Source organism: Phascolarctos cinereus, unplaced genomic scaffold (genome assembly GCF_003287225.1).
Source record: "Phascolarctos cinereus isolate Bilbo 61053 unplaced genomic scaffold, phaCin_HiC Scaffold_2;HRSCAF=192, whole genome shotgun sequence".
In the NCBI taxonomy this organism is placed as follows: Eukaryota; Metazoa; Chordata; class Mammalia; order Diprotodontia; family Phascolarctidae; genus Phascolarctos; species Phascolarctos cinereus.
In genome coordinates, this window is record NW_027555625.1 from 254,079,999 (window position 1) to 254,105,329 (window position 25,331).

At 49.2% G+C, this 25,331-nt stretch overlaps 2 protein-coding genes across 9 annotated transcripts in view; one reads left to right on the top strand and one right to left on the bottom strand.

Moving 5' to 3' along the window:
- The window catches only part of GRIN1 (glutamate ionotropic receptor NMDA type subunit 1), a 40,229-nt gene extending 16,845 nt beyond the window's left edge, over window positions 1-23,384 (top strand). For 2 of the 8 annotated variants that reach the window (XM_020981723.2, XM_020981733.2), the window contains 16 exons: window positions 4,424-4,545; window positions 4,823-4,997; window positions 8,188-8,332; window positions 8,439-8,522; window positions 8,894-9,035; window positions 9,174-9,301; window positions 9,819-9,983; window positions 10,170-10,288; window positions 10,501-10,613; window positions 10,859-11,007; window positions 11,324-11,481; window positions 11,922-12,083; window positions 12,566-12,675; window positions 13,601-13,746; window positions 15,662-15,772; window positions 21,162-23,384. In XM_020981723.2, the coding sequence (XP_020837382.1) occupies window positions 4,424-4,545; window positions 4,823-4,997; window positions 8,188-8,332; window positions 8,439-8,522; window positions 8,894-9,035; window positions 9,174-9,301; window positions 9,819-9,983; window positions 10,170-10,288; window positions 10,501-10,613; window positions 10,859-11,007; window positions 11,324-11,481; window positions 11,922-12,083; window positions 12,566-12,675; window positions 13,601-13,746; window positions 15,662-15,772; window positions 21,162-21,278 (2,146 nt within the window). In that variant the 3' untranslated portion in view covers window positions 21,279-23,384. The remainder of the gene's footprint in view (window positions 1-4,423; window positions 4,546-4,822; window positions 4,998-8,187; window positions 8,333-8,438; window positions 8,523-8,893; window positions 9,036-9,173; window positions 9,302-9,818; window positions 9,984-10,169; window positions 10,289-10,500; window positions 10,614-10,858; window positions 11,008-11,323; window positions 11,482-11,921; window positions 12,084-12,565; window positions 12,676-13,600; window positions 13,747-15,661; window positions 15,773-21,161) is intronic. The other 6 variants (XM_020981725.2, XM_020981728.2, XM_020981729.2 and 3 more) reach the window with 3 other exon arrangements.
- LRRC26 (leucine rich repeat containing 26) lies at window positions 23,358-24,990 on the bottom strand. The gene is made up of 2 exons (XM_020981734.2): window positions 24,183-24,990; window positions 23,358-23,957 (listed from the first exon to the last, which is right to left on the bottom strand). Exons 1-2 carry the CDS (start codon window positions 24,805-24,807, stop codon window positions 23,635-23,637), a joined length of 948 nt encoding a protein of 315 aa, XP_020837393.1. The 5' UTR covers window positions 24,808-24,990; the 3' UTR covers window positions 23,358-23,634.
- Window positions 24,991-25,331: the final 341 nt, after the last annotated feature.

The window sequence follows — 25,331 nt, forward strand, 5'->3', positions numbered from 1 at the left end:
AGTAATGTCATGTCATCCCAAGATGATATTGTATACCAAGATCAATTGCAGGAGTCTCTGTGATGAGATTGCTCAGGTGTAAAGGGGCTTAAGTGTCTAAAGCTGGTTGGCTCTTGTTCTGTTCTTCCTGGCCTCCCACAACCTCTGCCCTAGTTCTAACAATCCATCTCTCCCCTAGACTCTGGAATATATCTGGCCACTATTACGCTTTCTGAGGCTGCATGAGATGTCAGAAAAGTAAACTATGAATTTCAATGTGGGCTGAAGTCATACTTTGTGATACACTGGGGACAGGGTGACAGTGGCAAAGAACAGATTACCCAACCACATTTGTAGATTGGCAGGCCCTGAGCTCAGGGGAAAGAGATAGAGCAAGGATGCAAGGTCATCACTGTAGATCATTCCATGAAGATATAGATCTTGTGTGTGACTGTGGCTATGGTGACCTTCACAATATTAGGTAGCATTAAGAACTAAGCTGGAAATTAAAACAGAAAACTCTTGTCCTTGTCTACTAAAAAACATTCAGCTATCTTGGTAGAGCTGTGGATAGGTCTGGCCACTGCCCCTCTGGACAGATACACTAGGATAGGGAAAGGTCTGAGAAAGATGACAATTATGACCAAAGACAAGATACTTGGGTGAAGGGGAGGGGGTAAGGATCACAACAGAAAAATAACTCAAGTGGGGTATTAGAAAGGGAAAATAAGTAAGGACTTGTGGACAAGATGAGGACACTTTAGCCTATAGGGATGGAGGCTGAAGAAATATGGGAAAGGATGGCATAGATAATCACCAAATGCCACACCCTAGGAAAAGAAGATGAAAAAAGGTTTTTTGGGGCAAGTTTTACATTCCACTTTGAGAAGTACATAAATGTGTGCTGGTAAATGTTTAACAATCTGCTCTGAATGGATAGGTGGGGAAATGTATGCAAGACACATTTTTAGGTTCAATCTGCATTATTAACATTTTTCTCTATCACTTTCTTAAGTCTGGACAATCAACAAAATAATAAATCAAGTCTTGATTTATAGCAGTTGCTGATTTCTGAGGTGTAAAAGCTCACGTGGAATTAGCACACTCCTAGAAATAAACTTAGTAACTCACTGCTCCAAGATCATAGAATCCAAGAATTTAGAGCTGAAAGTGCTCTTAGTCCCTCGACTTCATGGAAATGGCCTTATTGTAATGAAAAGAACTATAGCTTAGGTGTCAGAGGAGTAACTTTGCTGGTTACTGACTCTGTGAGCTTGAACAAGACATTTCCTATCCCTGGGACTCAATTTCTGGATCTATAAAACAAGAGATTGGACCAAATGATCTCTAAGGCCCCTTCCAGCTCTACGTACCATGATATTAATGCAAATGAGGAAAGTGAGGTCCAGAGAAGATAGACTGATTTGCCTTAATACAGGCTGGTAATATAAATAGATTCAGAAAAGATTTCAAAGCGTTCAAAAAGGACAAATTTCCTAATGAGATAAATCTGGCTTTTTCATGAAGTCTTCTATGCAAGAATCCCATTAGCACTGATTTTTTTTTTAAAGAATGCTCAAATAATGATCCAAACCCCAAGGTGAAAAGAGAAGCCAGGCACATTAATATGGCTGTTTGCCCTTGATGTTGTCACTTCCTCATGTTTCCTTAGACCTGTCCTTGGCATTCTATCACAATACAACCCCCTCTCCCAAAACTGCTATTTTTGAATATTTGAGGGAAAAAAAGAGGAAAACATTTCAATTTTAGCCTTTATCAAAGACCTGCCTTGTCCTAGGTATCAAGGAAGATCTAGTGACTTAATAAGATACAACTGTCCCTGTCTACTTTCAAGGATCTCACAGGGTAGGTAGTAAGGAAGCTATGACCTATGGCAGAACGGGGATAAGGCAAGGTCTGAATGTTGAAGCCTCATGCCATGGAAGATCACATCCATTGGGTGTCACTGTCCACTGGAGGCTATTGTCTCACATAGCACAATGCAACCTGACTTTATCACAAAATCAATTCCCACATGCTAGGGAGAGAGGGATTTCCTGGCTTTAAAACTATGTCCATAAAATATAAAAAAGCATTTTTATACAGCAATTTAAGGATTTCCACAATAATCTTGGAACTGAACACAATGGCCAAATAAAGTTGAAATTTTAGTTTAAAAAAAGTCTTTAGTGCTATAAAATTTATATAAAGTTATAAAAAGTCATATTAAAAAGTGTCCAAGATTGTTCTCTAAGCAGCTGCCTCTTTTACCTGTTCCCAATGCCAAGTCTGTACCTTGGACAGGTCACTTCCTTTCTCTGGGTCCTAGTTTCCTCTTCTGTCAGATAAGGGGGTGGGACTAGTTGATTACCAAAAGAAAATAGAGGGCAAGCAGCCCTCTCTCCTGGAGCACCCCAGTCCTCTGTCAGTCAAAATTCTGAGATTCAGAGGTCTGTTTTCCATCATGATGACAATAATGGTAAAAGCGTTCTAGTGGAAATAGGAGACTTGGGGTCAGAGGACATGGTTTCAGATCCTTGCTCTGTAACTAATTTTCTAGTGACCTGCACTGAGTATAACCAACATCTAGGGAGGGAATGGCACTCCTGACTGCTCCAACCTGCCATCTGGCTGCTTTGGACAAGTTGATACTCCAATTCTTTGTGCCTCAGTTTCTTTATCTATTAAATGAGAGAGTTGGATTAGCCGATCTCTAAATCCCCTCTTAGCTCTGAATTCAATGACTCTGTCAATATCTAGCATCTATAAGGATTCAAGGTTTCACCAAAAGCTCCTCTAACTTCCTTCAAATGTCTCTTCAGTCTCACTATGAGTGGCAAGATCCTGGCTGGCCAGGAGGCACATGAGGGTGGGCCCAAGGGGCTACAGATTTATCAGTTTTTATGCCATTACTTCTATATCACCCTTCCAGACCTACACCAGTTTTTAGTTTGAAAAGGTGCTGGGAAACATCCCCTAGCAGTGCCCTCACCTCTTCCGGTATGTCTCTTTCCCACCAGGGCATGAAAAGCTCCAGGGCCTTACAAGTACACCCTACCCTAGCCTGGACATATTTCTGCCCCACTACACACACCACCCTTCCCTGCCCATACCCCCACACCTAGTATACCCCTAATTGGCCCTGGGCATACCCTCAGCCCAATCCTTCAATGCCTTCCAGGAATCTATGACATTGCTAATATATTCTACCCCTGGCCTGTGATGTGGGTCTATCCTGTCTGCCCAGCAAGTACCCAGGGCAGGGACTGTGTTTGATGTTTCTTTTGACTTTTGCTCTGTCAAACACATGCATTTGCACACACACACACACACACACACACACACACACACACACACAGAGTCGATCATGGTGCCAGCCATATGGTAGCTATTCAGTAATGCCTCTTGACTAAGAAAGTCTGGCAGAGGGGCCATACAATTCTATGTTACTAACTCTGTTTCTGTACTAGCTGTATTTCTCTAAAGCTTAATGGTCTAATTGTCCAAGAAAATTTTTTTGCCTTAAATGAGAGAAATGGAATGGGACCTCTTGTCAAGAGAATCTGTTGCCCCTGTGCAACATTCGAGCATGCTTCCATGGGATGAAAACCCTCATTGAGACAGCAATCTTTCTTAAAAAGACAATTGGACTGCAGAACAGAAGGCACAAGAGATAGATTTGTCGATTGTGCTTTCCTTGGGCTTTAGCTAGGACACTTAGGGAAGGTCCTGAGAGCCTGACTCTTGGCCCTAAGGACTTGTCTTTTGTCTGAGGTGAGAGAAGTGGTGGCACAGTGTGTGTGTGTGTGTGTGTGTGTGTGTGTGTGAGTGTGTTGAGGGATGGGGATGAGCAATGGGGGTGGGGGTAGGGAACCATGAGTAGGAAAGGAAGCTCATGGAGGGTCCCTGATAGGGAGACAATAAAAGACAGTTAGTGTAAGACTAAATGTTCTGGATGATATATGTATGTGTATGCACACATATACATACATACATAATGCTGTAAGGTTTACGAAGCACTTTCCTCCCAAAATTCTTGTGAGATAGACAGTACAAGTATTATAAATCCCATTTTACAGATGAGAAAGCTTAATCTCATAGAAATTGAATGATTTGTCCACGGTCATATAACAAATAAATGTCAGAACTTAGAAATGAATCCAGGTTTCCAATTCTATGTCTAGTATTCTTTCCACTATATCATTATTTTTTTTATATCTAAAGGGATCCTTATAATCCAGATCCAGGACATAGGAGTATTGTAAGGATAAAAAAAAATCTGTGAAAGTTATTTTAAAATATTAAATGCCACCCTTGTATCCAGCTTCACAACTGCATTGTTGTCAAAATAATTTAGGCAAGAGGAATGGAGGCAGGACTTGGGGGAAGGGCATGAAGGGGAGGGGGGACCCTGGTCCTTGTCACCCCCCCATCTGTCCTGCAGCGAGGATGATGCTGCCACTGTGTATCGGGCAGCCGCAATGCTGAACATGACGGGCTCTGGGTACGTGTGGCTCGTAGGCGAGCGGGAGATCTCAGGGAACGCCCTACGCTACGCCCCAGATGGTACGTACCAGGGAATATTCCCAGGAGGATCTGTCTGTGGGGGCTTCATCAGTGATTACTATTGGAATGGGCAGCAGAATCATTGGGATGGTCTTAGCCATGGGTACAGGCACCCAGCTCTGCTCAGGGCTCTGACTGTTATCAATTTGGGGCCCATTGTGGATCAAGGGTAAGTCCTGGATGGGTCTCTGAGTGAAAACCAGTTTTAAACCTGCTCAGGGATGGGTAGGCTATTTCTGGAGTCTATCAGTCATATTTCTCACATGAACCTTCCCAGGTATCATTGGGCTCCAGCTGATTAATGGAAAGAATGAGTCTGCACACATCAGTGATGCTGTGGGTGTGGTAGCCCAAGCTGTGCATGAGCTTTTCGAAAAAGAGAACATCACAGATCCCCCCCGTGGCTGCGTTGGCAATACTAACATCTGGAAAACTGGGCCCCTCTTCAAAAGGTAAGTGGAAGAGTAAAGACAGCGAGAAGGTGGCATACATCATAATGACCATGACCCCAGAGAGACATCTTAATCAGGGCTCCTCCTACCTTCTCACCCAAACCCTAATAACAGCTCTTTCTTCACCTTTCCAAAGTACTTTACAGCTTGCAGTATAAATTGCTTTCTTACACAACCCTTCAAGGTATGCAGCATAAGAATTATTAACCCTATATTTTGTAGTTGAGGCTCCTAGAAATTAAGCGGTATGCCCATGGTCACATGATCAGTGTCAGAGCAAGGGATCAAACCTAGATCTTCTGACTCTAAATCCAGAGCTCTTTGCCCTGTGCCACTCTGACCATCACCATTGTTGTCTTCATCATCACCATTATCTTTGTCAACATCTCCACCATGATCAACAGCATATCATGGGATGGTAGAATTTAGAATTGTGTCTGTATTCTCGTGGTCATCTTCAGAATCATTATCATATATATGGCTATCATCACTACCATCCTCAAGTTGCTTGCCATCTTGGTACAGGTTTGTGTTGTTAAGTCATTTCAGTTACGTCCAATTCTTTATACCCGATTTGAGGTTTTCTTGGCAAAAATATTGGAGTGGTTTTCCATTTCCTTCTCTAGCTCATTTTGTAGGTGAGACAAACAGGGTTAAGTGACTTGCCCAGGGTCACATGCCAATAAGTGTCTGAGGCCAGATTTGAACTCAAGAAGACGAGTCTTCCTGATTCCAGGCCCTGTGCTCTCTCCACTTTGCCACCTAGATGCCCTATTGGTATAGGTTAAAGAGCATTGACTTTGGAGCCAGAGGACCAGAGCTTAATTACTACTCCTATGATTAGCTTCATTTAATTCATCTGTAAAATGAAGGGATTGAGGTCTCTTGCCATTCTCAATCTATGATCATTATGACCACAGTCAATAAATCACTATTACCATCACCATCATTTTCATCATTCCTGTCCTAGCATCACATATCTAGTGCTGGATGAGACCATCTTATTCAACTCTCTTATTTTACATAGGAGGAAAATGAGACCCTGAGAGGTTAAAATCACATAGATAGCATCAGAGGAAGAATTTGAACCCAGGTTCTCTAAGTCCACAGAGCCAGAGGAGGAAATTGAGGTCTAGAGAAGTGAAAGTGATTTGCCCAAAGCACCTAAGTAGTAAGTGGTAGAGGCAGGATTTGAATTCATGACTTCCTTCTGTCTCCAGAGCCAATGAGCCCTCTATCTTTCTGTCTTTCTCCCTCCCTCTGTCTCTCTCCCTCTCTCTTTCTCCTCTCTTTTTCTCTTCCTTTCTCTCTCTCCTCTCTTTCTCTCTCTCTCTCCATTGTCTGTCTCTCCATTGTCTTCCTCATACGCATCACTTTCACCTTTATCATCACTAACTCCATGATCTTCATCATCACAGTCTTATCTCAAGCAATATAATCTTTGCCATCGCTCCTTATGACTACCAACATCATCACCACCAGGAAGCTTCCTTGAAGCTTCCTTCAGCTGCCTGGAAACCACCATGGTAGACTTCAAGAGAAGAAATGCATGGTGAACGCTAATCTACCTTCCTGTAAAGGCTGAAATCCTATATAAGATTGGAGACTAGGTGTTAACAGAGTTCTTTGAGGACATTCTGAAAACATTCTATTCTGGGAAGATGAAAAGAGATTAAAATGAATGTCCATAAAATCATCAAGGTGGAAAGAGTAGTCACAACCCTGTTCACTAGATCCTTGAATCTACAATTATGGGATTCCTGAAAGAGATTTCCAGCATAGGCTGGGAACAGATTCCAGAGTGGGCTCTTGCTGAATTCCTAGATGGCAGGCCTACAGAGAACTATAAAGGAAGCCTGGGCATTTGGGGGCATTCCTGACCTGTGTGTTGACATCACACCACATAGGGATTGCCACAGCCTCTTCCCAAACCGGCCCCCATTGCTGGAGTTGATCTTCATTCAAATCCTGGTTTTGCCACTTACCAACCTTGCGACTTTGGGCAAATCACTTCACTTCTCTGCATCTCAGTTTCCTTAGCTACCCAATGAGGTGATCAGATTAAATGACCCTAGATCCTTTCCAGATCTAAATCTATGATACTCATCAGAAACAGAATCCCAGACCAGAGAGGTCAGGGGGTCACCTCCAGGTATGTAATTGACGAGCAAATATTTTTATGTAAGGCTGGGCAGAACAAGCTCCCCTCCTCCCCAAGGGTAGAAGAATTAGAAATGGAGATGTACACTAATGTGAAAATATGTTTAATAGCAATGTATATGTATAGCCTGTATCAGATTGAGCGCCCTCTTGGGGAGGGTGGTGGGGAGGGTAGGGGAGACAAATTTTAAACTCAAAAGCATATGGAAGTGATTGTTGATAAATCAAAATAAATTAATTAAAAAAAAAAGAAATGGAGATGTAGAGACAAATATACACACACAAATAGACAGGTACAATTGTCCCTTCCACACTGAGACTTTCCCCATTTACAGTTTTGATATATTGCAAGTTAGCGTAAGAAATTAAATAGGAATTTTGGGGGAGTTTTGTGGAAGCCGCAGACATGCGAAGGCCAGTAGATGATACAGAAAAAGTTTAGAAACTCAGAAATGCATAAAATATATGTATAGTATTGTGTAATAACCCAAATTTTACAATAAGGCACTCTAAAGGGGAAGCTAGATGGTGCAGTGGATCTCTAGAGCACCAGCACTGGAGTCAGGAGGACCTGAGTTCAAATTCCGCCTCAGACACTAGATGTGTGACTCTAGGCAGGTCACTTAACCCCAATTGCCTCCCCCCCAAAAAAAATAGATACCGTAAACACCCCATAAAAGATAAAATTCATACTTTTCCTCTGGTACAAAGAGAGGACCACAAAATTTTATGTGAATTTTCCAAATCATGGGGGCGCTATGCCCCTAATCCCGGCAATGTGGAAAGCATAACTATATGCTCATTAGGCACTCAGGTTTTATGACATTTATTCAAAGCTAATTCAGCCTAGAATGATGGATGCGAAAAAGGTGTGGCTTTAGGATTATGGCTGGTGAGTTCCTCCTCTCAGTGTGCTCTGGGTTGTATGAAGATGGAGGTTGAAGCCAAAGCATTCAGTGCCAGGACAAGGACTGGGAGGAAATCTCCCCAAACTATCACTCGATATCCCCCATTCTTCCCTGTCTCTCAGGGTGCTGATGTCCTCTAAGTACTCAGAAGGTGTGACTGGACGGGTGGAATTCAATGAGGATGGGGACAGGAAGTTCGCCAATTACAGCATCATGAATCTGCAAAACCGAAAGCTGGTGCAAGTAGGGATTTTCAATGGCAGCCATGTAAGTGGGGCTGAGAATAGGGTTGGGAGACTTCACCTGAGGGTCCTGGGATTATGACCCGGACCTCTCTCAGCTTCCCCATCATGCAACCCTCCCACTTTCTCAGGTCCTACCCAATGACCGTAAGATCATTTGGCCAGGGGGAGAGACTGAGAAGCCTGAAGGATATGAAATGTCAACCAGACTAAAGGTGAGGCTGACATAGAAAAGTTATAATGCACCATAGGCAAGAGAATTGATGCTGCCTCCTTGGCACTGCGTCTCTTCGATCAATGAGGCTTGACCAACCAGGTAGATCATTCAGGAAAGGGGATGAGAAAATACAGAGAGCTGAGGAGGTAGGGATGCTGGGAGAGATGGTGGAATAGGGCCAAGGGGAGAAACAGAGAGATAGATGGAGAGGCAGACAGATGAGGAGGGAGAGATGGAGAGATTGCAACAGAAACAGACAGAGAGAGACAGAAAGGCAGGATCGGTCTGTGTCAGGGAAAGGAGGAGAGGTTCTCTAGGGAAACCAAGGATGAATAAGCTAAGTTTTTCCCTCCCTTCCCCTACCCCCAGATTGTCACTATCCACCAGGAGCCCTTTGTGTATGTGAAACCAGCTCAAGATGGTGAAACCTGTAATGAAGATCTCACAATCAATGGGGAGAAAATAAAGAAGGTCACCTGCACAGGCCCAAATGACACCCATCCGGGCGCCAGTGAGTCTAGGCTGGGGAATGGGGGTCAGAAATGGAGGCACTTGCTCTTGGTGGATAGCAGGAACACCTTGATAGTAGTCTGGGCAGGGGTGCATACGGTCATAACCATCTTGTCTTTGGGTCCCTTTATCCCCCCAGGCCGCCACACTATACTCCAGTGCTGCTATGGTTTCTGCATTGACCTGCTCATCGACCTGGCCAAAACAATGAACTTCACCTACGAGGTCCATCTGGTGGCTGATGGCAAGTTTGGCACCCAGGAGCGGGTAGGTGGGCAAAAGGATTAAGAGAGTGAAGTAGGGAGGCTAGGCTTTGGAATCTGGGGAGTTGGAGGTGGCTAGGAGTATCAAGAAATAGAATAGGTGAAGTGGGACTCAGGACTGAGGGCCTATGAAGGAAGGAGAATTAGCGTATAGGCCCAGAAAGAAGAATGGGGCAGGGACCATATCCCAGGAGTTAGGGGCATGGCACCCCATGATCTATAAAATCTGCATAAATTTTTTTGATTCTTTGTATCGGAGAAGAAGTCTGAGTTTTTTCTTTTTCTTTTATGGAGTGTTTATAGTACCTTATTTATTTATTTATTATTTGGGGGGAGGCAAATATGTTCAGTTAAGTGAGGGGGAACCTTGAGAGACCTGGGGGCTAAGTATAAAAAAACAGCAGAATGGGGACCAACTGGGATCTGAGGCTAAAAGACTAACCCAGTATAAAGAATGGAAGAGCCAGGAATCAGTGTGGGGATCGGATCCAGGACTCCAAGGGCCATGTCGCCTCCCCCAGGTGAACAACAGCAACAAAAAGGAGTGGAACGGGATGATGGGGGAGCTATTGAGTGGACAGGCAGACATGATTGTGGCCCCGCTGACCATCAACAACGAGCGAGCCCAGTACATTGAGTTCTCCAAGCCCTTCAAATATCAGGGGCTGACCATCCTGGTGAAGAAGGTCAGCTGGAGACTGGGGAAGGGGCCTGGGAAACTGATATCCCTGGGAAGGACCAGGGCACCTCCAGCAGCTGGGGAGGTGTAGGAAGTGAAGGGGGAAGGGATCCTGATGGGAGGAGGGGCCTGTTCTGGAGGACAGGGATGCTCCCTCACACTTTCTTCTTTCCCTCCTCCACCTCCCTTCCAGGAAATCCCTCGAAGCACCCTGGACTCATTCATGCAGCCCTTCCAGAGCACACTGTGGCTGCTGGTCGGACTTTCTGTCCATGTGGTGGCCGTCATGCTCTACCTGCTGGATCGGTTTAGGTGAGAGTGAGACATCCCTGGCCACTGGCCCTCACCTCACTCATCCTCTCCGTGCTTCCCTTTCCCCCAGGATCTGAGAGGGACAGTGTTAGGAGAGTGAGAGATAAGGGACACGGGAGGGATTATGGTCCAGGAAGGAAGAAGAAGATTGGGGGTGAGGTGGGGTTGGCCCCGAAAGCTGGTGCTGCCCTTTCCCTCCTGTCCCCCCTCAGCCCCTTTGGCCGGTTCAAAGTGAACAGTGAGGAAGAAGAAGAAGATGCACTGACCCTCTCCTCAGCTATGTGGTTCTCCTGGGGGGTCCTGCTGAACTCTGGGATTGGAGAAGGTAAAGGCCACTGGAGCATTCCTATCCCCACTGTCCAGCTTCCCAGACCCACACATGGCCTCCCAGCTTTCTCTTCCAGCCTTCTAGTCTCAACATCCAGCCTTCTGGACCCTTATATCACCCTCTTGGAGGGTCCTCCTGCCCCCACCCCACTCCCAGCCTTCTAAATTCTGCATTCAATCTCTGACACTCAACAACCAAACCCAGGTGGCAAGTATTGCCATGTTTCTCCCTTCGCCCCTCAGGTGCCCCCCGAAGTTTCTCAGCCCGGATTCTGGGCATGGTTTGGGCTGGCTTTGCCATGATTATCGTTGCCTCTTACACTGCCAACCTGGCAGCCTTCCTCGTGCTGGACCGACCAGAAGAGCGCATCACAGGCATCAATGACCCTCGAGTGAGGACCCAGGCCTAGCTGGGCAGGACTAAGGCGCTGTGATTCCTGGACCAGAGCCCCTGGAAGAGGGAAAACAGAGGGTCGGGGCCTATGGGTGGGGGCAGGAGATATCAGAGTAGAGATAGGGTTTGGAGATGGCTAGTGCTGGGATTTGCAGGCAGTCAGGGGTGTGGGAGCCACATGGATCAGTGGCCAGGAGGTATCTGGGGGCAGCCAGTGTGGCTAACGTTCTAAGGTGGGAGCAAGGGACAGGCAGAGGGTTGTGGGACAGAGGTCCAGAGACAGCCTCTCTGACACCGCTCCTGCTGACCCCTAGCTACGGAACCCCTCGGACAAGTTCATCTATGCCACAGTAAAACAGAGCTCTGTGGATATCTACTTTCGGCGGCAGGTAGAGCTGAGCACTATGTACCGGCATATGGAGAAACACAACTACGAGAGTGCTGCTGAAGCCATCCAGGCTGTGCGGGACAAGTGAGGGCTAGGGACTGTGTGGGAACCCAGGGTTCAAGGCTGGAGGTCCTGAAGGGAGGTGGGGGGTGGGTTAGTGCTGGCACTGGGGCATGGGGGAAGCCAGAGTCCAAAGGGTTTAGACAAGGAAAGACCAGGTAGCAGGAGCAGCCACGGGCATCAGGAGAAGGGTTCAGAGCACCCGAGGTTGGAATCCTGCTTCTGATGTGAACCCCTTGTGCCAACGTAGACAATTTGTCTAACCTCCCTGGGCCTCAGTTTCCTTAAAGAAGTGTTTGTGTGAGGTGGCTTCTGAGGTCCCTACCAGCTCCCAATCTGAGATCCTGTAACACTGCCCCCAACCCCTGCAGCCTCTAGGTGTATTACAGGGTACAAGGGGAACAGGGCACAGGAGATGTGACTGCCTCGGCTGGATCTCCATGACCCTGCTCCTGTGCCTCCAGCAAGCTCCATGCCTTCATCTGGGATTCTGCAGTGCTAGAGTTTGAGGCCTCACAGAAGTGTGACCTGGTGACCACAGGAGAACTCTTCTTCCGCTCTGGCTTCGGCATTGGCATGCGCAAAGACAGCCCCTGGAAGCAGAATGTCTCCCTGGCCATCCTCAAGTCTGTACCCCCCCAGCCCTGTGGACCCCAACCCTGGCTGGGAACACCCCACCCTAATGCCCCAAGCCCTGGAGACCCTGTGCACAGACACTAACTGTATGCATACACTCACAGATACGTGCCCAAACGTGCCCTTCCCACGTGGTCCCCAAGCAAGCATCTTCCCGACTCTTTTTGAGCCCCTATATTTAAAAACAAAAACAAAAAACCTCCATAAAGCCCGATGTCAGTACTTCTGGCCCTTCTTCCTCATTTCTTCATCCCTCACTCTGTGGCCAGATTCATCTCTCTGTCTCTGCCCTCCCTGTGTTCTTCCTTTCCTTTCTCAGTGTATCTCTTTCCACCTCTCTTTCCCCTTCCTTCCCTCTCTCTTTGTGTCTCTGTCTCCCTCTCTCCTCCATATCTCCCCTCATTTCTCATCATTCTCCACGTCTCTGATCCTGCATCTGAAATGCGCTGGGTCCCACACCACTTTCCTCCAGGTCCCATGAGAACGGCTTCATGGAGGATTTAGACAAGACTTGGGTTCGATACCAGGAATGCGACTCCCGCAGCAATGCTCCAGCAACTCTCACCTTCGAGAACATGGCTGGTGGGTGCCCCCTCTCTCCTCCTCCCCCCACCCCCAAAGACAGAAGTCTCTGCAAAGGACTCATATCTGGCGTTTTGTGACCATGAAGGGGGCTAATCTCTGAGTCCAGGGGACACCCCAGGATGGTACTGGCATATGGCCATGAGTTAGTCAGTCAATATGATTTTATTTAAGTACCTACTATGTGCCAGGCACTGTGCTAAGTGCTGAGAATCCAAAGAAAGGCAAGAGTCCCTGCCCTCCAGGTGCTTATAATATAATGGGGGAGACAACATGCAAAGAAATAGGTACAAACAAGCTATATACAGCATAAATAGGGATAATCAACAGAGGGAAAGCTAAGAGGGATTGGGAAAGGCTTCCCATAAAATGTGGGATTTTAGCTGGACCTTGAAGGAAGCCAGGGAAGCCAGGAGGTAGACATGAAGAGGGAGAGCATTCCAGGAATAGAGGCAGATCAATCAAAATGCAAAGTAACCTTGGAAGGTAAGGCACTGATGGGAGGTGGGGGAGTGAGGGAGAAGGCTTCTATGCAGAATGAAGGAGATGCTTAAGATGGGTCTTGGGGGGAAAAAAATAAAAGCAAGGATTTGGAGAGGCAGAGATGAGAGAGAAGGCATTCCTTCTCTCATTCTGAGGGACAGTCAGTCAACCAGCATTTCTTATGCACCTACTATGTGCCGGACCCTGTGCTAAGCACTGGGAATACAAAGAAAGGCAAAAACACGGTCTCTGCCTTTAAGAAGCTCACATTCTAACGGGGAGAAAACATGAAAATAACTAAATACATACAGGATTCGTTTCTGGTTTGAGGATGACCCTGTAAGGACTCGCCAGTGGACATAAATAGGGGTGGGGGCTGGAGCGGAAGGGAGGCACGGGTCTGGTCTCAGAGTCCAGGGTAACCACCCGCGGGCACTTGTAGGAGTGTTTATGTTGGTGGCTGGCGGGATCGTGGCTGGAATCTTCCTGATTTTCATTGAGATTGCCTACAAGAGACACAAAGATGCCCGAAGGAAGCAGATGCAGCTGGCCTTTGCAGCAGTGAATGTGTGGAGGAAAAACCTACAGGTAGGCCAACGGGGCGAGTGGCTCTGTATCTGTGGCCCAGTGTCCTTACCCCTGCCCTTGGCCGGCCGGTCCGGCTCCCAGGGCACTCTTGCCTAGGGCCCACCCCCGCTCTCAGCTCCCAGGTCTTCCTGACCCTGCCGTTGCCCCTTTTCCCCACCCTGGGCTGTAACCCCTTCCCCGTTCCTATTGCCCTGCTCTGTGCTGGAGCCCTGGAATAATACCAAAGAACCGATGGTGAGTGATGCCCAAGCAGAGCAGCCCTGAAAGGCTGCCCGAAAGAGTGGCCACTGGCTCGAGCTATCCCTGGGACGGATTCTCCACTCACCAGTGCCTCACAAGGGATCATGCCACTCCCGGCATTCAAAACAGCCCATATGTTTTAGGCATCTCTCACTGATACCCATTTTACACCAAAGGAAACTGAGGACCGGAAGGAGGCAGAGACTCCTTTGAATCCAGAGCCTGAGTCCTGGCTTTGGCTCCCTGTCTCCGTTCCTTCTTGGGAATCACTTTCTCCCTCTCTCTCACGTTCCTTGGGGTTAACCCTTTCCCTGCGATGTCCATGTGCTCAGTGATCTCCTACGCCCCAACACACTGTGCTCTGCTCCGCCCTGGATGTCCGAGGCTGTTTCTGTGTCTTTAGGAACCCGCCAGCGCGCAGGGAAACGGTTTGACTTAGAACCAGCGCAGAGAGCGGGGTTGTAAAAAGTTCGATAGCCCTGGCTGGGGCCTGGGTTCGGGCTGTGGTGGAGGGCAGGTGCCCGCTGGGTGGCAGGCAGCCCAGGGTAAGGAACCAGCCCACACTTGGAGATGACTGAGATTGTTGGACTCGGATCCCCGATGGCTAAAGATACGTTTGTCTCGTTTTCTTTTCTTCCTCCCCCCAGCAGGGCCCAGCCCCAGGGAGTCTGGGCTGGGGTATCCCCCCAACGTGCACACACACTCCCTTGTCGGCCTCTTCCTGGAGGCCAGGGGAGGGGGAAGCTGGAGGCACTGAAACCCTTGGAGCTCCCTGTGAAAACAAAGGCAGCCCCTGCTCTGGGGGAAAGTGCCGGCAGGGAGAAAGGGGACGTTTGTTGGAACACATCGAGGGAGGGAAGGTCTGGGCTAGTGCTCATGCCGGGGAAGGAATGCCCCCACCCCACCCCCATCCCTCATCCCCCTTATCCTGATCTTGTTGCCGATGCCTAGGACAGCTGCTGATGCTTGTCCCTCAGGGGAATGGGACTCTCTTACTGTTGGGACTGAGCACGTGGGGAGACCCATCCCATCCCACCTGGCCTGGGAGAACCAGGGCTGACTGTTGGACAAGACAACTCCGTCTGTCTTTCTCTCCAATTCCATCACAACCTCTTGGTGACATTACACCTTGCCTTTGGCTGGATTTTCCTTTCTTAGTTTCTTTTTTTCTCTTTCTCTCTTTTTTTTTTATTTTATTTTTATTTTTGTTGACCCCTCATTAGAGGGATTACCTGCTTTGCAGAAATGGATGATCACAATTTCGGTGTGTTTTTCCCAGTCCATCTATCGAAACTGTGACCTTGCTGCCAAGGCCCACCCTCCCATCCTTCTTGAGAACCTGGCCCCCAGGGGAGGCAGAGAGCAGTCTGGGCAAGGCGGGGGCCGCTAAGGAGCTCGAGATGCACAGGGGCCAGCCCCTGAAAAGAGAGAGAGAGAGAGAGAGAGAGAGAGCCAGGGTAGCACAATCCCCATCCTGTTCTCCCCCAACACTCCAGAGTGAGCCAGGCCAGACACACATGGTGTAGAAAGGGAGGAAGCCTGTCTGTCTGTCTGTCCTGTGCAGAGAAGCAGGACTAAGGACCTGCACAGGCATCAGCAGTGACAGCAGCAGGAGGGTAGGGCTAGCAAGCAGCCCACCCTTAGTAATCTAATCACTTATACATATTCATTTTAGGATAGAAAGAGTGGTAGAGCAGAGCCCGACCCTAAAAAGAAAGCCACATTTAGGGCCATCACCTCCACCCTGGCCTCCAGCTTCAAGAGACGTAGGTCCTCCAAAGACACGGTAAGAGGGAGAAGAAATCTCCAGCCACTCTCTGTCTCTCCTCTCTCTCTGTCTTTCCTCTCTCTCTCTCTCTCTCTCTCTCTCTCTCTCTCTCTCTCTCTCTCTCTCTCTCTCTCCTCTCTTTCTCTCTCTCTCTCTCCCCCCTCCCCTCTCTCTCTCCTCTCTCTTCTCTTTCTTTCCTCTTTCTGTCTCTCCATCTCTTCTCTCCCTTTGCTTCTCTTTTTTAAGTCTGTATCTTTTTTTCTTTACCTCTGTCCTTATTTCTGTCTTTCTGTCCCGTTTCACTAGATCATTGTTTCTTTGTTTCTTATCCCTATCTCCCTGTGTATCTCTCTCTGTATACCTCTGGGCCTCTCTGTATTCCTCTTTCTTTCTTTCCTTGTCTCTCTCTCTCTCTCCACATTCCTCTCCCTCTCTCCTTTTACCAGCTTCTGTCTCTCATCTTTAACATTTGGTCTTTCACCATTGGCTTCTCTCTGTTCCCTGTATCTCTTTGTGATATTTTTCTGTCATGCTTAAATCTCTAGAGAATATGCCTTTCTCTGTTTTCCATTGTCTTCATCTCATCTCATCTCTATCTACATACTGAATTATTTTTGTATCAAGAAGGAGAATATGCTTGAAAAAGAAATGTAAACAAACATGTTGTGTCTCACTATTCCCTCTCTTGATGTCTATTTTTCTTTCTCTGCTTTCTTCCCTCTCTAAATATTTCCAGTTTCATCTTTCTTTGTCCTGCTGGTCTTTATGTCTTGGTACCTCTGTGTCTGTCTCTCTCTCCATCTCTGTTTTTCCATTTTCTCTCTTTATATCTATCTCCAGTTTTCATTATTTTCTGTCTCTATCTCCCTCTCTCTTCTTCATCCCTCCTTGTCTCTTTTTACACAGGTCTCTCTTTGTCATAGCTCCTCTCTGAGTCTCTCTCCTTCCACCTCTGTCTTTCTCTGTCTCTACCTCTGTCTCTGTCTCTCTCTCTCTGTCTCTCTTTCTCTTTTTTCCTGCCATCCCATGACTGCCACACACTCATCCTGAAGCTGCCTCATGTTGTCAGTCAGTCAGTCAGTCAGTCAGTCTCAGCGCCTGTCTCTGGGCCTGGCCCAGGGCCCTGGGGGGCCGGGGATGACCTGCCTCCTAGTCTTCTCACCGATTTGGGAGATTCTACCAACTTTTTATTTTTTCCCCCTTTTTTTCTTGGACTCTCCTGGTTTCCGCCGGTCCTCTCCTCGATGCCCCACACAGCCCAGAGATCGGGTAGTGTGTGATGACTGTCCCTCCGTGTCCCGTCCCGTCTGTCCTGGTCCTGCCTGGCCCATCCCCGTCACTCCTTCCCAGAGCCTGTCTCACCTGTCTCACCAGAGCCATGCCTGTTGCATCCTCCATGTGGTCTCTGTGTGGGTCGGGGCCCAGGGCTGGGGAGGCCAGAGGCCAGGCAACTGGGGGGGACTCGAGCCTTGGGGGAGGGCTGGGCCCTAAGGGGCTGCCAAGCTGGCTTTCAACTTATACTGGGTCCTATTGTTCCTTTCAGAATATTTCTGAAGGATGCTCTTAGAGAGTGGGGGAAAGGGAGGTTCTAGGGTAGGAAATTCTGGACCCTATCTTAAAAACTCTGGGGTCTGGGGTGGGGGACACTCCATCCCAGCCCTATTCCAAGACTCCTCAAAGGAAACATTTATCCTGGCCTGACCTCAAGGGTGGGGAGAAGTAGGGTTGAATGAGTAGTTAAGATGCAAGGCAAGATAGGGTTAGGGATGGGGATCACACAAAGACAGCTGGGAGGGCAGAGCTCAGGCTGAAATTATGAATACCAAGGTGCATTACTTAATGTTTGCATCATACTGGGAATGCTGTTTTTTCCAAGCTACTTTCCTACTCCAGCAATTAGGAGATTTTATGTTGGGAAATGATCATGGAGGCCCTCACCTCCATCCCTTAGCTGGGCCCATCCCCTCCAGTATGTATATGGGAGTGGTGGGAGGGAGGGTGGAATAGTCTGCAAAAGCATTCTTTCCCTTTGCTCCTGGGCTGAGAAAGTGACCAGTCCTCCTCTCCTAAGGCTTCATAGAAGGGACCACCCCCCAATGGCTGCTTTCTTCTGAAGAAAGAGGTGAAGGCCCTGGAACCTGGGGAGAGTTGTACAGAAGGACAATTCTGGAAGGGAGCTACAGTTCCTGCTTTCTGGAATATCTAACCCAGGGGAAAAAAACATGTTGTTCTCTGCTCTACTGGGCCCAATCAGGACAACAATGCTTTCTGAACACAGAGACTAATAATCCTAGTGTACCTCTAATTTACAAAGTGACTTCCTGGCAATAGCAACGTGAAATAACCCGGATAGGTGTTGGTTACAATCCCTGTTTGGCAGATGAAGAAACTAAGGCTAAGGGAACATATGTGACTTGCCCAAGATCCCATAGCTAGGTTGCAGCAAGAGGCAGGATTTGAACCCAGGTCTTCTTACACCAAGCCTATCACTCTTACTGCCATTTGACCCCACATACATTAACCTAGGAGCTTCAGATACCAGACAGAAAGATGGCAAAGAGAGACTAGATGAACCATGGCTTCCTAGGTATTGTAGAAAAAGGAGGCCTATAGGTGAGGAACCGTCCTGTCTTAGGACAGATAGCCCTGGACCTTAATTCTCTGACCTACCTAGCAAAATGACATTCTGTATCCCTCTCCCAACTCTTCTTTCCTATGTCCTCCTTTCTACCCCTCTTCATCCCTAAGACCACAGAATTTAGAGCTGGAAGGGACTCTAGTCCATTTTACAAATGAAGAAATTGGGGCCTCAGAGGTTTAGTTACTTGGCCTAGGTCACACTGGTTAGAAGCAACAGAGCCACAGTTCAAAACAATAATGAGTGTAAATAGCACTTTAAGGTTTGCAAAGCACTAATTTTACATCAAATCCCATTTGATCCTTACAACAACCCTATGAGGTAGGTATTCTTACTAGCCCCATTCTACAGATGAGGAAACTGAGGCTGAGAGAGGTTAAGTGATTTGGCCAGGGTCACACAGCCAGTCAGTATATGATGCAGGACTTGAACCCAGGTCTTTCTGACTTCAAGTTCAGTGGTCTTTCCATGCACCACCTAGCTGCCTTGCTGCATCTAAATCCAGGCCTCCTTCCATGATACCATGATGCTGTCATATTAAGCCCCATTCAGTTCAAATTTTCACTGAGCATATCTTACTTCTTGACTCACCCCAGGTGGACAACTAGCAGAGAGACTGGAGGAGCAACCAGAGGGGAAGTACTGGAGTAGCTCTTAAGTAGGGTTGGGTATGGAAAGAAGCCCTTTTTACAGCTTCAGCCTCTGTCCCAGATTCTCCCTAGCGTGAGGCAGGTAGCTGTCCTCTATTGGACTCAGGAAGTCTGGAGTTGGAATCCTGCCTCAGGCATTTGCTGTGTAACCCCTGGCAACCTCTTTTAGCCTCAGTTTCCTCACCTGTAAAATATAGATTGTAACACCTCCCTCACAGAGTTATTATGAGGATCAGATGAGTGAACACATGTACAGTGCTTTGCAAATGTTAAAGAGCTATGTAGATGCCAGCTATTATTATTATTCCTGGGTCTAGGACTAGATATGAGCCTTGGCCTATTCTTAGGCAGTAATAACCTTACCAAGTCAGACTCCAACATGAAAAATAAACAGTATACCAAGGGTAACAACCTGATTGCCTGCAAATTTACCACTTCAGCCTCAAGGCTGACAAAATCACCCAGCAGCTAAAGCACCTACTGTGTGCAAAACATTACAAGGAATATGATGATGGATCAGACAAGATCCCTAATCTCAGAAAGCCTGAATCCTGTCTCAGGCAATTGCACTAAAACCTCATGAAACAGAATGTGATTAAGGGCTAAATTGTACAGTGCAGGGTAAGTGCAGCATGGCTTCAAAGAAGAGAAGAAGAACAAGTGGTCAGAGAGGGCTCCCCAAAGATAGGTGTGGAGTATGAAAGACAGGGAGGATTTAGATAAGTGGAGAGGGAAGAGGAAGGCATTTTGGGAAAAGGGAACAAAGGCAGACGAATAGCCCTGGACTTCAGTTTCCTGTCAGTCCCCTCTGGCAGGGTCCTTCTGCTACAAATTTTGCCCCTCTCCAATATTAGTGAGACCAATTTGACCAAGACAATGGGAGAGAAGATTGAATATGTTCACAGACTTAGAGCTGGAAGAAGACTTAGAGGTTGTCTAGCCCCACTCCATTTTACACATAATGAGAGCTTGACCCAGATTGTTTAACATGGAGGCACCAGATAAGTAAGGTTCAGTGACTTGTCCAAGGCTACACAGGTAATAAATGGCAGGGCTAGGATTTGAACCTAGGTTCTCTGACTCCAAATCCAACCTGGTATGGAACCATACCATCATCACAGAGGGCCTCGAAAACCATGCGGAGTAGTTAGAGATGGAGAGAGAGTGGGTACCACCTCAGCATAAAGTTGGTAGTTGTAGTCATGGCACAGATAGAGGAGAGAGGAGAGAAGGGAGAGAAAGAGGAGAGAGGAAGAGAGGACAGAGAAAAGGGGAGAGGTGGAAAGAGAAGAGATGATAATAATTCTTAGGAAACACTCAACATGGTGAGAGGTGGAAGGGGAGCCCTGGAAAACTCAAGGTTACACTCGAAAAGCTCAGAGCAGTAGGATGCCATATTTCCAAGGCCAAAACACAGAATTTCAAAAGGAAGGAGTGGCCCCAGCAATATCAAATGCCTCAGGAAGGTCAAAGAAGATGAGGACGAATAAAATAAAAGATTTGTCTCCTGGTCACCGGTGACCCGTCAGAGCAGCCTGAGGAGGGCGTAGCGGGAGAACATCAGCTTTCTGAGGAGTTTGGCAGTGATCTGATTCAGCAAACGAGTTTCATCATTTTAGATGGTCTTTATTCGTTAAAGCACCTCCAAGATTCCTTAAGAGGCCAGTGAGCCCCCAGCTCTCTCCAGACCCCAAACCCAATCACAACCCTCACCCGGCCAAAGAATCCCTTGGTGTCCTCGGGAGCTGTCCTGTGCCTGATGGGGGAACACAGGGTTTCTTCATAATGGGATGGGATGGACCCAGGATTGGGGAAAGACAGTGGTCAGTCTGGGGCCTCTTTACCAACTGGAGCGGGAGGGATGGGGAGGGAGTCTGGGGGTGGGTCAGTTCAGCTCCGGAAGTGCCGCTTGGAGGGGGTGGGGGATGGGAAGGGGCAATGCTCGGACTGCTTGAGAGCCCCGCCTGCCCCGCCCTCTCCTCCCGCCCCCCCTCCGCCCTCCCGCTGACAGGCCGGGGGGGGGGGGAAGGGCTGGGGGGAGGAAGGGGGCACTCAGGGGCTGGGCTCCCGGGCAGCTGTGCCAGGCCAGCGGGTATTGATTGTTGATTCTTATTTATAGAGCACCGGGGGTGGACGCGGCGCTTTGCAAAACCAAAAAGACACGGTGCTGCCGCGAAGAGCTATTGAGAGGGAGGAGGGACAGCTCCAGATGTGTGCCCGCCATAGGGAGAGCTGAGACGCCCTCGGCCCACCCACCTCTGCCCCCAGCACCGGCTCTAGCGCCCCTCCCTTCCCCTCCCCTCGCAGACGGGACAGCGTCCTGGCCAAAGCAGAGTCCCCGGAGCAAGACGGGGGACGGGGGGGGAAGAGAGGCACCCCCTGGCCCTCCCTCCGGGGCTGCTGCTTCCCACTCCCGAAACCCCTGGGATGGGGCCGGCCGCACCCCACCTCTCCCAGTCCCTGCTGCACCTCTTTTCGTGCCCCCCGTGGGCGGCTCCACCAACCACAGTGCTGGCCCGTGGCCCTGCCCCCTCCCCAAGAGCGCTAAGCGCTAACCCCCCCTCTGCCTTGTCTGTGTATTTGTATCTTACAGCAGTACCATCCCACTGATATCACAGGGCAGCTCAACCTCTCAGATCCCTCGGTGAGCACCGTGGTGTGAGGCCTCCCGGAGCCGCCGGCCTAGTTACTAACTACTAGGAGCGCTGGTCAGGACTGATGCCTGAGGACTAAGGGGTCCTGTTCGGGAAGGCCAGAGGGAACGCCCCCGTCCCCTGTCCTCCCGGCCCCCAGTGACTGCATATTGCCCCCCTTCTCCCCAGCACTGTGGGGCAGCTGCTGCCCCCGACTCCCTTCCTCCCCACACTCCTATCTTGGCACCCAGAGGGCAGGATCCCTGCTGGAAATAGGCACAGGGGGGAGGTAGGCCAAGTGCCAAGACTTGGGAGTTTCCTGTAAGCTAAAGGTGGGAGGACCTGAAATTGGGATTGACAGTGACAGGGACAAGCTGAATCCTCAGCCTGACCGAGGCAAATTGATCTCAAGTCCCAGGGTGAGCCCCACCCTGCCCAGGTTCTGGGTATCCAGCATCCCCTCTATGTGGTGTTTGGTTTTGTGAGTGGTCTGACTATTCAGGAGCCAGGGTTGACCAGGCAGTGTGGTTTCCTGGGTAGACTCTGCCCCATCCCCACTCTATCCCAGCACAAATATCACCTTGGTCCTGCCATGGAGAGGCTGTGGGGGGAAAAATTGGGGCGAGAGAAGTTCCTCACTCCACAGGCTGCTTTGACCCCTGGAAGCAAAAGAAAACCCTGAGGAAGGCCCTAGTTATCCCTATCTCTCCCACCCAGCTCAGTTCCCTCCTTTTCTTCGATTGCCCCCCTCTCTCTCCCCACCCAACACAGTTCCTGCTAAGTCCCTCCACATCGTCTCTTTTTTGCTCTCCATGACCCCAGCTCCATTCTCCTACAGCTGGCTCTACTCCCCTCTCTCCAAACTCTGCTTGTACCATTGCCCCAGCTGTTCAATTTTCCTCCCTCTCTGTACACCCTCTCCATCCCCCTCCCTTGAATTGGCCTGTTCTCCCTTCCTCCCACTGGCTTGGCTCTACCCTGGCTGGCTCTGCTACTTCTACACCAATGCTGCCCTGCCACTCCCCACCTCCCCTCTCCTTGCCTCAATGCTCCAGCCTGTGGGCTTCCTCAGCACTGGGCAACCATGCTCTGCCACTCCCCACCTCCCACACCCATTTTGGTTTCAGTTCCTAGAGAGAAAGACAGCTGGATTCTGGAAGCTGAAATAAGTCCCTCTCTCACCTCTTGCATCCCCCAAATTCCTCCTTCAGGACTGCAGAGCTGGGGTGAGCCTCCATCCCCCAGGAAAGGGAAGATTGTAACTCCTCCTGCCTCTTGGCATTGACCACCTGCCTCTCTCCCCTGACCCAAGGCCACACCTCCTTTCCAGTACTCCACACCCATGTGGGCTATCCCTGTGTACCGCTGTGAGATAGTCCTACGTACAGGGTGTGCCATTCCATAGAAGGTGTGCACCAGCCATCTCTGTGTACAGGCGTACACAGATGCTATTCCTCCTCATGGTACGTGCACCAGTATTTTGTAAAGCCTTTCTCATGTACAGGCTTGTGCTGTCCCTATTGTACAGGCTTATGCTGCTCCCACTTATGGTTCCTGTACCATTACTGTGTATAGCTATCTACTCTTCCTCTGTACAGACATATGCCATCCCTATGTATAAGCTTATAACATTCCTGTGTACAGACATTTGCCATTTCCACGTACAGGTGTGTACCATGGTGTTGCCAAATTGAACATTATGAGCCTCAGTTTTCATGACAGCTTTCTGATGCCTGCCCCAAGAGGACAGCCATCTCCCACCAGAGATCTGAAGCATGATCAGGGGGTTGGTTAGGGGTGGGGTGGGGTTCTCTTGGTGCCAACCTACCAAGAACATTCTGCCTGGGGAATTGAGGGGCACAACTATATTGAGGGATGATCTTTGGGTCACTCCCCGCAAAGTACCAAGTCATAGGACAAGCCAGAAGGCTCGGCTCCATGCAGCAATGAGGACAGAAGTCATAGAGAGGATAGTGTTGGAAAGTTAATGGTTGGGTTCTTTGATATGTCATCCAGGCCAAGGGTCTGGGGGATGGGTCTCTTCACTGGACAGTAGCGAACACTTCGGTTTTTATGTCGAGCCTGGAAGGCAGTGACCAAGGAACCAACGATGAAGCAGCTAGCTACACTGGCCAGAAATGAGAGTGGTCCAATCATAATGATGACCGCCAGGTCCCAAGGGGTCAGCAGGTGTTTACAATAATTGAATGAGGCTTCTGTGATGGCAGCCATTGGCCTGAGGGTCAGTCGGTCTGGGGACACACACAGCAGGGACTCTGCTCCTAGGGACACAATGAGGTGAGAGTGGGGAATGAGGGATAGTACCACCAGACCCATGTGAATTGACCACCTCCAGGTTGGGCTTGGGGGCAAGATGGTAATACCCATGTCCTCCACTTTTCTTCCATCCCAGGACAGTGTTATCTTGGTTAGCCCATCCTCTACCCCCCCAACACTCCCACCCAAACGCCTCTAGCCTCTCTCTTCTAACTGACCTCCATCCTCACCTGGGACCTGGTGTGTATGGCTTCGCAGCCAGCGGCAGAGGGAGGAAGTGGTGCAGTCGCACACCCAAGGGTTCCCATGGAGGTTCAGTATGCGCAAGGCAGGCAGCCTGTCCACGACCATCGAGCCCATGCTAGAGAGCAGATTATTCTGCAGGTTTAGGTTCTGCAGCAGCGGCAGGGGACCCAGCCATGTGGGCTCCAGCCGCATCAGCCGGTTCCCTGCCAGAGACAGGCTACGGAGTGCACCAAGTGGCCGGAAGGTGCCAGGTTCCAGGGCCTGGAGAGCATTGGAACTTAGATCTAGGGACTTCAGGACCTCCAGGCCCCAGAAGGCATGCACATGCATTCTCTGCAATCCATTGTCCTGAAGCTCCAGCGAGAGCAGCCTGGGCAGAAGGGCAAAGGCCCCTGGGGGCAAGAAGTCCATATGGTTGTGGTCCAAGAGAAGAACTTGGACACCAGGGTCCAGAATCATAGGCACAGAGTGCAATTCCCTCCCAGAGCAGTTGACCTGCCCATCCTGCCCACAAACACATTCAGAAAGGCAGCTCCAGGTTGAGCCTGGGGCAGAGGGTGGGGAGAGGATCATCAGCACCAGGGGCATCAAAAAGGAGGAGAAAATCATTGTTGGGTACCCTTCTGCCCCCCCACCCCAAAGCAGCTCACCAGGGCAGCAAACAGCGAGTCAGAAAGTAAGCCTTAGGAGTCGGGAGGTCCTAGCTTAGGAAAATTCCTCTGGGTGTCTTCTCTCTAAGCTCTGCCCATCTATCTGTCCCTTTTGACTCTCACCTGCTTCTGAACAAATATTAACTCACCAGCTTAGAAGTTCTTGTACATCCTGTCCTGGGACAGGATTCTGTGGGGTGGGGGGTGGGGGGTGAGGCTCTGAGCAAACCCAGCAGCTCTACCAGCCACCTGCTGGGCTTGGGGCCAGCTCCACCTCAGCATAGCTAGGTCCCTTAGTAAGCACAGGAGCACCTAACCTGTCTTAATTGATGCCAGGCTGGGAGCTGCATGCCCCATTCCCCCACAGTCCACCATAGGGCAGCACCTCAGGCCCTTGGACGGGGGCAGTGTGCTGCTCCTAGCACCAACCAGGCTGTGCCCTGTGGCCACTCAAGGTTGAAAAGAAGACTTAGGGAGGGGGAT